Source organism: Alternaria dauci, chromosome 7 (assembly GCF_042100115.1).
Source record: "Alternaria dauci strain A2016 chromosome 7, whole genome shotgun sequence".
Lineage (NCBI taxonomy): Eukaryota > Fungi > Ascomycota > Dothideomycetes > Pleosporales > Pleosporaceae > Alternaria > Alternaria dauci.
This window is the reverse complement of record NC_091278.1, coordinates 1291402-1304717: the sequence shown is the minus strand read 5'-3', so window position 1 is coordinate 1304717 and position 13316 is coordinate 1291402. Positions and strand designations below refer to the sequence as shown.

Genomic DNA, 13316 nt, shown 5'->3' with positions numbered 1-13316 from the left:
GTCAGAGACGCGCTCGCGTATCTCCTTCACGTGCCTCTGGGAGACCAACCGGCCTTGTCGTCTTGACTGCGACTTTCCTATTCCGCGAAGGAAGGGCGTTTGCTTTTGATCTGGGTGTGGATGCAGCCCTGGAGAGCTCTGGTCAGGTGAACACCCAATTCGGGCCTTTTTTTACGTTTCCTCTTCTATGCTCTGAAGCATTCTGAACCTCGCTCAGCCGTTTACTTGTCATCCTACGTGTTCAGTCTTGATTCGCATTGTGTTGTCTACTGTCGAAGCTTCATGGCTGCACATCTTTCTCAGAAGCGCGTACTGGATAGGATGTGTTTACGCTTGCTGCGGTAAGGACGGACACAGAGCCTATTTGAGCCAGCAACACTAGATGCTCTTGGATTGGTTGCTTCCTTTTGGTTCTGCGTTGTCGACATCAGCTGTACTATGGAATCGAGGGTGTGAGCGACAGCTGTTGTAGATGACTCGAATGGGTAGCGCCTTGTACGATCGGTGAGTGCTGATTAGCGCCAATGTGCTGTCTTCTCTGTACACTTGCATGAAGGTGAGGCAAACTTCAGATGCAGAGTAATGGATGGTGTTGGACGAGGCTAGCATCCATGTGGAGGATGTGGGAAAGAATGCCGCTATCCGATCAGTTCAAACAGGAATTACTCGAGCTACTTTATTAGAAATCGTACACCGTATGCAAGTGAAAGCTGCCCAGCGTGGGCTTGCGCCAGTTTAGATGCCAGGCTGATCGCCGGCCTAGCGGACGGGTCCGCACATGGCTTCGGCGCTACTGTGAAACCGCTGAAAGGAAGAGGTATCTTCTAGAAGGGACATGAGAGTCGCTCTGAGAAGCAGGCGAGTCAGTAGACGGCCGGACGAAAGGCGCGCTGCCTTCGCAGGATGCAGAAACACCTCTGACGTCTGTTAGAGCAATGCCATCATCCAGAAGGGCAATTGCTAATGCGATTGCGGTGGGAATCGCGGTCAATATGATGTGAAGAGCAAATGTAGCATGAGGACTGGCGCTGCAGCTAGCAATGCGATGATGCCCACAGTGGGCCCTAAACATCGGCTCTGCTTCTTCCCCGACGATGCGCAACCATGTCTACTCTTTCTTCCATGAGGCACCTGCAAGCGATATCGGTACACTCCATGGCCACACCCTGGGGCATCTGCATCTTACGACGCATCATCCTCTTTAACCTTTGTCAAGCGCCTACGGCTGCGACGGAAGACAAAGGTTCTCCAACCGCTCGTCCAAGGGCTCTGCTTCGTGCTCAACTCCGCGTCAGGCCTACTTGCTCAGACAGGAGGACCCTGGATTAGGTCCACGGGTGAAGTGCCGCGAGCTTCCACCGCTCTTTCGCATCTTGCCAACATTCTAAGACGTCTAGCGAGCATCTCGTGTCCCGACCTGGGTACCATCGTCATGATCACCTGGCCATGTGCATACTTAGGCGATACTGCGGATCCATCCTTGGTCGTGGCTCGTTGCAGCAGAGACGATTCGTGACCCTCGAATATTTGTGGCGCGTATCGAGGCGTGCGACTAACCACAGGTTGTAAAGTACGAGAGGCCCGGCGCAATGGTACAGTAATCAAAACCAAATCTCCGTCGACGATCTCGTCGGGTTTCGTGTTACATGTGCGTTGGTCGCTACAGCAAAGACGCGTGTGTGCCGCATCGCAGCCATGTGTCGCTTATGCTACTCGTCTCGGAAACATTACACGGCGTGCATCTCTACGATAAGCTTTCAATCAGACTCTTGCCTTCAAAGTACATTGTCAAATGTACAAAATAACCAAGAAAGACTGGCCAGCGTTTCAGGCAAAGAGCCAGGGATCAAGGCCATGGATGAGGGTTCCCGTCGCGGTTCATGGAGCGACTCCGAAGTCTAGGTTCCGTAAGAGCCCAGCCAAGAGGCTTACAAAATTTCTTGATATCCTCCTCGTTCGGTACGCTCCTCGGCCAGCGTCAATCGTGTCATGATAGCCGCGCTGGCCAATCAACTTTGTCGTCTTCACCGCTTGAATCAACATGTCTGATGAACAGCCAGGGGGAACCGGTTGCAGGCAGACCGCAGTAACGCCCGAGTCGTACCGCTCGTGAGCTCACCCAAGACAAGCCGCACTTCCACGGGCTGCGTCATAGCTTCTGAAGAACGTGTTAGGCCGCGGCAGTTTCCTGCCCGGACATTAAGCAAGAAATCGGTGTAGGCGAGCGCATTGAGTAATCTACCTAGGCACTGTGCTTCGCGACACACAGAGGCGAGAAAACACAGCAAGCGACCGAGAAAATCACACACGCCCGCTTTGACAGGCCTTACAAGCGTCTCATGAAGTGGGCTGCACGTTGTTCCCAGGGCTGAGTATACCCCAGTCAGAAATGCGAGGTAAACGGCCCGCCACTTTGGGTCGCCGAAGCGGCACCACTTCTTCTTGGCTCGAGCACGCTACTTCCTTCAGATGTTCGGCACCAGTCTTCGCGCGCAAATGACAGTACCGTAAACCCACAATCGCTTCACCAATTCTAGGATCTGCTCGTCTGTGGAAAGAAGCTCATTGCATGCCATTCGCTGCCTCTTCGCACCCTGTCGTCCTCTCCTTACTTGCCTTTTTCCACGTTCACGCCTGGAGCACTACACTCTGCACGTGTCATCATGGCAGATGCTCTGAACTTACTACCCTGACTGTAGGTTGCATCTCGCAATTTGATACTACTGGAGAGTTTTCGGCACCCTTCTTTGCAGGGTTGGTTTCACGGAGTCAGACATGATATAACCCACTTCATGTCTCCCATGTTTCTACTACCATTCACCCGACCACCTACCCTTTCCACTTTGAGTATCAGCTCCCCGGTAGCTGGGTTTGTGGGTCTACGCCGTGGCTGTCAATCCTCCTAGTGTGTCTCCGCCTACGGCCCACCGTCTTTTACACCCTTCTAAATTCCTTCTACGCTTCTGTCGCCGAGACGCACCTTGTTTCTTTCCAACCCTCTCATGCTAAGCTGTTGATTATTGACCATGGGCTTCAATCCAGACTCTAAAGAACTGGGATCGGGCGCGCCACGCGTTGGAGAAAGAGCGCTACACCCTGCAACCTCCAATCAGTCGAAAGCGGCAGACAACAATCAGAACCGAAGCATCATGGCCACCATCGCAGACGACGATGACAGGCTTCTGGTGCGCATTGGGTATACTCCAGTAAGTGCTCCAAGCCTTCCACTCGAGCGTCTTCCAACAGTGTACAGGTGCTACAAAGACATTTCTCAAGATGGTCTACCGTTTCATATGCCATCTCAATTCTAGGTGTATTGGGCTCAGTACCCGCAACCTTTGGTGCACCAATGAGTTCAGGCGGACCAGCGACAGCAGTATGGGCCTGGTTCATTGGCAGCATCATGGCATACTGCATAGCCAGTTCAGGTACGTCGACCAGACCCCCGAAAGAACATTAGCTAAGCCCTCGTCAAGTTGCCGAGTTGGTTTCCGCATACCCTACCGCTGGAGGAATGTACTATGTCACAAAACATGTTGTACCGCCTGAGCACGTCGCAGCCTGGGCGTGGATCATTGGGTGGTGCAACTTCCTTGGTCAGGCAGCTGGCGTTGCGAGTCTGGCGTACACAATCTCTCAGATGATATTGGCGACCGTCGTCATGCACACCCTAGACAACGGGGAGTCTGCCTTTGAGCCGTGAGAAACACCCCACTTGTGCGACCTGCAGCAGCTTACCGATCAATGCAGGCAAGCATATCAGACGGTCCTTCTCGCTATCTTCGTACTGTGCATGTTTGGCACAATCTGCTCATTCCCCACGAATTGGCTCCATCGCATCATATTGTGGTTTGCCCCTATCAACAGTAAGTCGACCACGGGACCAGTCTTGGCACAATCTCACAATAGGCAGTCATTGCATCAATCTGCATCTGCATCGCTCTTCTCATCCTCACACCGAACAAACAAAGCCCGCAATGGGTGTTTACGACAGTAATGGACGGCTCGGGTTGGGGAAGCAAAGGCTTTTCGTTCCTTCTTGGGTATGTCAAATGAACACATGCGTACAGACACGTCACTAACCATACACAGTTTCCTCTCGGTTGCATGGACAATGACAGACTACGACGGCACAACACAGTAGGTTGGCCCTACAACCTTGCGTATCAACCAATCTAATCAGTGTCACACAGCATGTCGGAAGAGACGCACGATGCCGCTATTCGTGGCCCTGTAGCAATCCGAGCGGCGATCCTCGTGTCCGGTGTCGTGGGATGGATGCTAACAGTCACCTTTTGCTTCTGCATGTCAGACTACGACGAGATTATGGCGACACCGACTGGTCTGCCCGTGGCCCAGATCTTCTTCAATGCCGGCGGCAGAACAGGTGGAACCATCATGTGGTTCTTCGTCATGTTGGTCCAGTTCTTCACCGGCTGTTCTGCCATGTTGGCCAACGCGAGAATGGCCTGGGCCTTCTCCCGTGACGCAGCCTTCCCATTCTCGGAGTAAGTTTCTGCCTCCAACCGGCGCTAATATCTCGGAACTAACAATGCATAGTTTCTGGAGCAAGGTCAACTCGTACACAGGCACCCCAGTCAATGCAGTATGGCTGGTTGTCATCTTCTGCAGCTGCCTCGACCTAATCGGAATCGGTAGCACCCTCACGATCACGGCTATTTTCAACATCACAGCACCTGCTCTGGACATCAGTTACATCGCAGTCATCATCGCACACCGATGGTATGAAAACACAGTCATCTTCCATCCTGGACCATACACGATGGGCAGATGGAGCAAGCCGGTCAATGCGATTGCAGTGACATGGGTTATCTTCATCAGTGTTGTGCTGTTCTTCCCCACTGTGAAGCCAGTCAGAGCGGACAACATGAACTACGCTATCTGTGTGGCAGCCTTCATTGGCTTGTTCAGCACAGTCTGGTGGTATGCTGGCGCAAGGAAGAAGTACACCGGCCCGCGCACAAGCGACACCATCGACATGCTTCCACCAGAGGACCCAGAGGACATTCTCAGCGACTACGACACCGTTTAGTGGACGGATACACGTCACACTCGCCTATTCCCAGTAGAGGCGCATGGCCGACTCGACACATTACGACTTTAACGACATCTGAAAACCGATAGACGGGTTTGATTTTCCGGGCGTTCATAGTGAGGTGGACAATCCTTCGTTCTTTAGCGTTGCCCGCTCTCTGGGCTGCTTTTTTACTTTCAGCGTTTCTCATCAACATTCGGAGCCACCACTTAGACGGAAAGACATCAGGGGACATTCCCATTCACTTGAGCAAAGTACCTATAGATCGGATGATACCCCCAAGGAAGCCACCCACGTACTCAATAGCAAAGCTACGCGAATGTTCTTATCAATTAGCGCAATCTTCTCAATTAATATCATACATTCTTCATTCTGAAATCTTCTCTCCACCACAGAATGCGCAGGTCACTGCATGAAAATCAATGGTCACAACCCTCCTCCGCTAGCGTGCATGTGTATGCAATGCAGGTCATGTCTAGCCCGCGGATCCGCTATCAGTTCCACGTCACCAATTGCAGTAACTCCGCCGTCCTTTCTTTGTGCTTCTCTGCATTGGTTGATCGGTGTTGTGGGAGCCATGTGAGTGCGGTGCGCCTGCTTACACGACCCCCATGCTGCAAGGCTGTCATATTTGCAGTGCTAGCGTTCCAGGTACTAACTAGATGCGGATCACTTCGCACAATGTTTCCTTTTTGATTCTGTTTAGTGGGAATAAACGATGCAGATTACTATACAGGGAATTCGCTGGGTACTGAGACGCCTATGAGGAGATGCGTGGCTGCTGAGCTGTAGTCTCTTGGGCTGTCTTTGACCATTCGTATGCATGCACCGCAAATGAAGGTGGCATGGTTTCAGACGTGAAAACATCCATGTTCTCCTGTAGGTTACAGAAGTGTATTGATTTGCAGTACAATGAAGGGACTTTTTGTACATCCCAGCGTTTAGACCCTCACAGACAATGATACCACAACGCATTCATCCCACTTACCAGAGAGCTCAACCCACAGAAGACAACGAGACCACCATAACCGCTTCCGTAAGCACCAATCGTATCCCCTTGCCAAGGCATCTGATCAACGAGCGCCTCGCTCAGAGGACCTGAGATGACATTCCCAATCCCCCTACAAACACAAAACAGAGAAAATATCAGAATCGTATCTACATGACCGAGGCCCCTTGCCTCTGCCGTCCCCGCCATCTCTCTCATAACAGCCGGCCAAGCAGCAGGAAAGCCACCCGCAAACAACCCAAACAGCATGCAAAAGACAAAGAGAACGGCAACATGTACGGCCAAGCCCCACACAAGGAAAACAGAGAGCGTAGCACCCACAGCGGAGATGGCGATGCATTTCCGAGAATTGAACCGATCAGTCATGTAACCCATCGCGACGAGCCCCATCATAGCAGACAGGTTCAACAGCATAAGTGAGAGCGTTGCCAACCAATTCGAAGCGCCAAAGACGTGACGCGTATAGGTAGGTAGGTAAATGCCAGGCAGACAGTAACCAGCACCCTGCACGAGATTAGCAACCTGATGGAGAAGAAACGACCGCGAACGGATAAGCCTCCAGTTCCAGAACGGTTTCTTTGTATCCGTAGCAGCAGGCGGTAGTCTAGGTCTGACAAAGTACGCCAGTGGCATCCCCAGTCCGAAAATGATTCCAGCCAGGATACGCATGGTAGTCTGGAACCCCACTCTGGTCAGCAACGCGTTGATGAGGAGAGGGAGGAGGAGGCCCCCGAACCCGCCTCCACTGCCTATGATGCCAAACGCCAGGCCCTTGCGCTTGTCGAACCACTGGTCTGCGAAGATGAGCAGAGGACAAAAGGCGATGCTGCCGCTGATGCCGAGGAGTATGCCTTGGGTGCCGATGAGCTGCGTGATGCTGGTGCAAAAGGAACTGGCCATGTTGGAGACGACGCACCCAAAGAGGCCTGTTGTTGCCATCCAGCGTGCCCATTGTGGTTTGCGGCGGGCGAATTGGACAATGGGCGGCATGCTGATGAGGATGAGGCCTTGGTTCAAGACGCCGATGACTGCGATGTTTGCGGAGCCTGAGAAGCGGGGTGTGGTGCTGTAGTATTCTTGAAAACGACCGTAGGAAAAAGAGACGCCTGTGTTTTTGCGAGGTTAGTATGAAGGGGTGCTATGTGTTGGGACGGGCTTACCAATTGTTAGGAATTCGACGGTGAAGGCTGCAGCGAGAAAAAGCCATGCATCCTTTCCTCTATCCATAGGCGGTAGATTCGATGTAATCTCAATCATGCCGTCTCTGGGATGCTTGATGCTTTTCTCTTGCGAGCCGGACCTAGTGGGTAGATATTGGTCGTACTGTTCAACAGTCGGCGTCGCAGGCGTCGACTTCTTGAACATCTTCCCAGTAGCCAGCGCAAGTACAGTATCGAGCGGAAGGAGGCGATGGAGAAATGGATGTACCATGCTTGATGACAGGCTTTCAGAATACTCCTGTACCAAAAGATACAGTCTGTGTACACCTGAAGCAAGCGCACGCTTTGCCTATCTACCATGTAGCAATCTGTTTGCACGCGCCTTACGCCCACACGCCTTGCGCCCATATTCGTTCTGCTCCATTACCCCTCGGACGCAGTCTGGTCCCTACGCCCTACGCATCTGCAGGTCACTCTTGGCAACCATCCTTCCGCCGTTTGGTACTCTGCCTGTCAGCCTCGCAAAGTCCGTGGTACTGGATACCAGAAACGAAAACCAAGGAGCGAAGCCGACCTGGACTAGTCTTCATGAGGAGAGAGTCGACTATGCACGTTGCTTTCTAGTGCGAGAAAGGACGACTCGATTGCGAAAATGCTCTCACTGCGAAGTGCACACACTTTCCTAGTTTGCGTATAAACTTGTATTGATGCAGTTGAACGATAACTGAACAAAGGGGTATTCTAATAGCGCAACATGACTAAAAAAAAATAGAGGTAAATTGAGAAATGAAAATAGTGTTGTAAAGAATGAAGATATCGACATGAAGTGGAACGGAGAACTTTTGGGCAGCCTTCCCTTCCTTCGTCGATAGTTGTTTGGCGTTAATTTCGTTGCGTTATTACGTCTTCCACCTGCTGGTGTTGCGAGACGTGTCATCTCCTCTCTCTGCACATGGCGTATGTATGCATTCATGTGCGACCTCCTCAGGGCCTGGGTACACGGTGTGCTCCAATACCGTACAAGGTATATGTTGTCGCACGTGCTTCTTTAATCGGACTGTGATGCTGTTTTACTTCTTTGTCGGCCGGGCCGGGCCGGCAAACATCCGTCCTTCGTCGTCGTCGACGACCATGTAGAAGCGCAATGAGCAGCTGGGCCCAGGAATGTGTTTACGATCGTCCAGTGCCCATACGGCCAAGCTCCTTTATCCGTATCGCAGGCATCTTGCTGAAGCGCTTGCTGCTTGTTGTGGTGGATGAGTTTGCCGAAGAAGGTGAGGAGGCATAGACGTATTCGCCGTCGACGTATTGGGCTGCGCTGATAAAGGTAGTGCGTTTTTCACGACGTGTATAGCGCTGTTCGAGGCGGTAGAGCTCGAGGCCTAGGGTGGGCGGCTGTTAGTTGAGTGTCCCAAGGCGTAAAGGATCAGGGCCGGGGTGGGAGAGGGCGAAGCGAGGTAAGACGTACGAGCTTGCAACTTCTCCATGAGGCCCATTGTGTATTGTGTGGGATTTTTTGTGCCTTGTTATCCGCGCGCCGAGAGAAGTCGTGTTTGTGTCGAAGAGGGAATACCAAGGAGAGGCGTATCGTAGATATGGCACGGATGTAATGTCGCAATGTGCTCGCCAGCCAGTTCCCTGTCAGGCTGTTGCAGATGCAGTATCGGATTCAGACGAGACCAGGTGTTGATTTGTGTTTGTCCAGTGATGCGCCTCACTAATATAAGATTGTCGCGCAAAATAAGTGGGTGGGAGTATAGCTGGTAAACGAGTGTCGATGCAGGGCGGGAGGGATAACGAGTGGTCAAAAAGGAACGGAATGGCTGGCGCAGGACGGGATCAACGACAGCGGTACGCACTTGCAAGAGGAAAGAGGAACATGCCTCGGATAGGCTGTTGGGGCGGAACGACTGCTAGGCGTTCCAGGTTTCATGCACTTGCAGTTCTCGAACCCCAAGTTGCATAAATGTGGGCTAGTAAAGCCGAAAGCCAAAACATACCAGGCCTAGAAAAGCTGTCGTGCCCGTGTTGCGGAATTCGTGAGTCGTGAGCCGCTTTGGTGTGCAGTGCCTGTCTTGTCGACATGGAAATTGCTGTCACGACGTGCGGCGAACTATCACTTGATGCCCTAGGCGTCTTGCAAGTACCGCGTGTTGCGGAAACGTCTCCGAAAGGCCCAAAATCCCCGACATTTGCACTGTTCGCATCCCAAGGTTGCATGGCTCCCGAGTCAGTTCCTCACGTGGTAATCAGGGGTCTTGGGCGAGGCCCCAGACGTGCCGACCGCCACCGCCTTGGCAGCAGACGCTCGTCCTAGGGGCCCATTGGTAATCGCCATGCGGCAGAATTATCCACCACGCAGCACTCGACATCGCCGATCGCATAACAAGGACACTTGTTCACGCAGGTGCTGTACAAAGACCGTCATCATGATATAGGGTGTGATTGCTTCTTCCGCATCATGTGCTCAAAAAACCCCGGGGATCCCCATGCCGCATATCGTAGATCTATGTATTGCCTCGCTGTGCTCCGTGCTCCATTACAGTTAAAATTGCTTGTCAGTGCCTATGACCTCATGCAACCACACGAGACTCAGGAACCGTCCCATCGACAACAGCAATCGCGCCAACATTGCCTGCGTCAGCTGATCCGTTCAGCAACGAGATCACGGAAATGACATCCGACGGCTCGACCAGATGCCAGCTCGCCAATGTTTGCTTCGAGCTGGCGCCAACCGTGACCGAGAATACGTGATCTGTTGGCAGTTTGGACTGTCGCAGCGATCGGAACATGTCTATACATGTTAGCGGAATCGATGCAAGACTGCGAGTGCAATGCATACCTTCGTCTGTAAAGTCATCACCCATGCAGAGAACAAACTCGGGCGCCTGACCGCTGCCTTCGCCGTAGCTCTCTACGAGTGTCTTTGCAATCTCACCCTTGTTTACAAACTTCGGACGAACCTCAAGGTTCGCTTTGCCTGTCATAACCTCGACCTCGTGCTTCTTTGCAACAGTGTTCTCGAGCTGTTTCTGGCACTCACGCGCCTGGAATGCGCCGTATTCGGGGTCGGCTCTGCGGTAGTGCCACGTTAGAGCAATCTTCTTGCGTTCGATAAAGGAACCTGTTCATCTGTGAGTACTAGAGTTTTGGGTGGAGCGCGTACAGAGCTCACCTTGAGTTCTCTCCGTGTAGTGTTGGAACACATCAATGACTTCCTGTTGCCAGCTCATATCCGTCGTTTCGGTCAGATTATGCCATTCCTGACTGCGTGGATGCCGCATAAAGCTGCCATGCTCGGCACTCAGACCTAGCTCGGGGATGTGGCCCATCCATTCGTCTAGGAAAGCCTGATCTCTGCCGCTGATAATCCAAACGGCATTGGCAGGGTCTGCTGCCAGAGTCTTGAGGGTACGAATGACTCGGTCGGAGGGGATAGCTGCTTGTGGGTCTTTGACAATGGGGGTCAAGGTACCGTCGTAGTCGAACATGAAAAGCCGCTTCTTGGCTTCACGGTATTGGAAGAGTAGCTTTGCCCGATCCAATGCTGGCGTAGCGAACGCCTGGTCAAAGGAGGAAAGATTCGTCATCAGTCGCTTCAGGTAGTTGTTCGACCAAGCTTGGACATTGTTTTGTACGACGTGCTTGTAGAGTTGAGCATGAACATTGGCACGGTGTTCGTCGCTCTGCTTCAGAGCGTCGTTGATCGCATCGGCAACTCCACCCATGTCCCAGGGATTGATGTGACTTGCGGCGCTGAGTGAGCTTGATGTGCCAGAGAACTCCGAGAGAATGAGTGGGCCGTGGTTGTCCTTTTGGCAAATAATGTATTCCATGCTTGTAGTGTTCATACCATCTCGCACACTGGTGATGAGGCCGATGTCTGCAAGTCGGAGCAAGGCAAAGTACTCTTCTCGAGAAAGATACTGTGGAAAGTGACGGACTGGAGTGAAGTCGAGTGTGCCATATGTGCCGTTGATCTTGGCCGCAAGGTCCGAGATCTTGTTGACTACCTTTTCCTGTGCGCCGTCGCTTCTGTCTGTGTGGACTCCGCTAGGACTTGTAACCTGAATGAGTACTACTTTGCCTACCCACTCAGGATACTTCTCGAGGAACAGCTGGAACGCCTCGAGCTTCTGGACTACTCCGCGGACAGCGTCTAGCCTGTCACGACCAACAATGAGCTTCTTGCCGGCATACATCTCGCGAATATCTTTGAGTTTCTCGTCAATCTCCGGGTCACCGAAAGCCTGTCGTTGTGTCGAAACTGCGTTGATGCCGATGGGGAACACATCTACCGCCACATGAGCGCCATAGGCGTCAACTCCTGTGGAAGACGAATCAAAGCCTAATATCCTGGTACAGCAAGACGAAAAGTGTCGCGAGTAGCTGTATGACTGGAAACCGATCATGTTGGCGCCTAACACGCCCTCCAGAATCTCTTTCCGCCGGCTCAAGCAGCGGTAGAACTCGCTACTAGGGAAGGGGATGTGCAGGTAGAAACCAATGTAGACACCTGGCAGACGTTGGCGAAGTAAGCTCGGCAGGAGCATCAAGTAAAAGTCGTGCACCATAATGATGTCGCCTGGCTTGTAGATCTCGAGGATCCTGTCTGCAAAAAGCTTGTTCATGCGGTAGTAGTCGGCCCACGACTTCCGTGCAGCGCGCCCATCAGCCGGCTCGTTTTGCTTGTAGTGGAACAGAGTGTAGAGCTCGTTTTCCGCATACGTTCGCCAATGACTCTGGTTCTTGAGGATGTATTCATCTTTCCCGTCATCGACCTCGTCAACGAGCCAGACCGGCACAATTCTACCTCCGTGATCGCGCTCGAGCTGTCTGTCTAACCGTGCGCGATCCTCTGGGCCTATACGGAAGCTATTTGGAGCCTGAGGGGCTTGTGTCGGCTTCTTGGGGTCCACGGGAATGGGCGCGGCAGCTTTGTTCGTGGGTGCTTGGGTGGTCACGACAGCGGCCGTCTTCGCATGAGAGATCTCGCCAGTCCAGCCTACAAGTGTGTGGTTCCATGGAGAGGAGCTTGAGGCTAGATAGGAGAATGAATCGAACAGTGCCGAAGTTCCACGTCGCGGTGTCAGTTCCCAATCGTTGCCTTGTGAGTAGCCGATAGAATAGGGAATGGCAAACGTCGCACTGATAACACGGCCGCTGAGATTCAGGTTAGGATGCGCAGCCCGTGGATCCACGTCTGCCAGATCAACCTTTGCATCTAGGTTGGCCATGTCGCCCAGCTTGCTTTTGATGTCTCCGCCAGATTGTGCGCCAGCAGCCTTCTCCGTCTGCGCGCCAGCATGGTCCTCTCTTTGTCGGTTAGAGAAGTAAGAGTTGGCGCTCCATGATGGGCCTGGGGTAGCAGTCTCGGGATCGAAGGGTAGATTGTTCGTCTTCTCGGTAGTGGACTCATCGAAGTAGGCGGTCTTGCCGGAGAGATGCACGCCAGGCGTAACGGGCACTTTGGTAATTTCGGGGTTGAGTGCGGGATGCGTGCTTGGCTGTGATTCAAGCTGAGGCCTCTGGGGCTTCTCCTCTGCAGGAGGGGCCATGATGGGCGTAGACAGGTTGCGTTATGCTGCTATACACGGAAATGTCAGGAATTTGTAGACGAGAAGATGACAGGAAGCAAGACAAGAGATGGGAGAGGTATGGCAGGGAGTAGGTGAGTGACGCAATCAAAAATAGATAGTTACAGAGACATGTATTACCTGGTGTCTTGGGGTCGCTGTTCACTAGATGGCCAGAGGAAGGAGCTCGGCAAAGGTCTTGCGCTGCGGGCGTCACAGAACGAGGGGGGATTGAGGAGGCCTGAACGAAGGGCCGCGGGAAAAGGACAAGGGCGCGAAGATACGACGTGTGTCGAGAAGCCGATAGAAACTCAAGAAGGGCAATGGGGGAAGAAAAGCTGGCCGTGGTGGGATGGTTCACGCCCCACTAAGCCATAGCTGTGACGTTGGAACCGAGCAGCTTGGGCCTCCTCATTGTCTCTGCCTGCAGGCAAGGATGGCAAGCGCACGATTACTGACTGCTCGTGCCTCCACGCGCTCCGCTTCTTGACCGCTTCGCGAAGTTTTGTTGAGAC

The 13316-nt window shown here is 52.8% G+C and overlaps 4 protein-coding genes across 4 annotated transcripts; 1 reads left to right on the top strand and 3 right to left on the bottom strand.

Annotated features, from left to right (window-relative positions):
• The first annotated feature begins 2507 nt into the window (after positions 1-2507).
• ACET3X_007585 (uncharacterized protein) lies at positions 2508-5413 on the top strand. Its single transcript, XM_069453747.1, has 9 exons — positions 2508-2695; positions 3043-3206; positions 3254-3428; positions 3477-3699; positions 3751-3866; positions 3914-4043; positions 4093-4140; positions 4194-4508; positions 4561-5413. The coding sequence occupies exons 2-9, from the start codon at positions 3150-3152 to the stop codon at positions 5051-5053; spliced, it is 1557 nt and encodes a 518-aa protein (XP_069304748.1). The 5' UTR covers positions 2508-2695; positions 3043-3149; the 3' UTR covers positions 5054-5413.
• Positions 5414-5816: 403 nt separating this feature from the next.
• On the bottom strand, positions 5817-7430 carry ACET3X_007584 (uncharacterized protein; the record flags this gene model as incomplete). The annotated part of the gene is made up of 3 exons (XM_069453746.1): positions 5817-5933; positions 6045-7171; positions 7226-7430. The coding sequence occupies 3 exons, from the start codon at positions 7428-7430 to the stop codon at positions 5817-5819; spliced, it is 1449 nt and encodes a 482-aa protein (XP_069304747.1).
• Positions 7431-8395: 965 nt separating this feature from the next.
• On the bottom strand, positions 8396-8721 carry ACET3X_007583 (uncharacterized protein; the record flags this gene model as incomplete). Its single annotated transcript, XM_069453745.1, has 2 exons — positions 8396-8607; positions 8694-8721. 2 exons carry the CDS (start codon positions 8719-8721, stop codon positions 8396-8398), a joined length of 240 nt encoding a protein of 79 aa, XP_069304746.1.
• Positions 8722-9798: 1077 nt separating this feature from the next.
• On the bottom strand, positions 9799-12783 carry ACET3X_007582 (uncharacterized protein; the record flags this gene model as incomplete). The annotated part of the gene is made up of 3 exons (XM_069453744.1): positions 9799-10019; positions 10068-10349; positions 10401-12783. 3 exons carry the CDS (start codon positions 12781-12783, stop codon positions 9799-9801), a joined length of 2886 nt encoding a protein of 961 aa, XP_069304745.1.
• Between the last annotated feature and the right edge of the window lie 533 nt (positions 12784-13316).

Bases quoted from the DNA above. Each gene is read 5' to 3' on its own strand.
- ACET3X_007585 (XM_069453747.1), top strand. From the start codon at position 3,150: ATGGCCACCATCGCAGACGACGATGACAGGCTTCTGGTGCGCATTGGG. The intron at 3,429-3,476 runs GTACGTCGACCA...GCCCTCGTCAAG, and splicing joins ATACTGCATAGCCAGTTCAG to TTGCCGAGTTGGTTTCCGCA. The intron at 4,141-4,193 runs GTAGGTTGGCCC...AGTGTCACACAG, and splicing joins GACTACGACGGCACAACACA to CATGTCGGAAGAGACGCACG.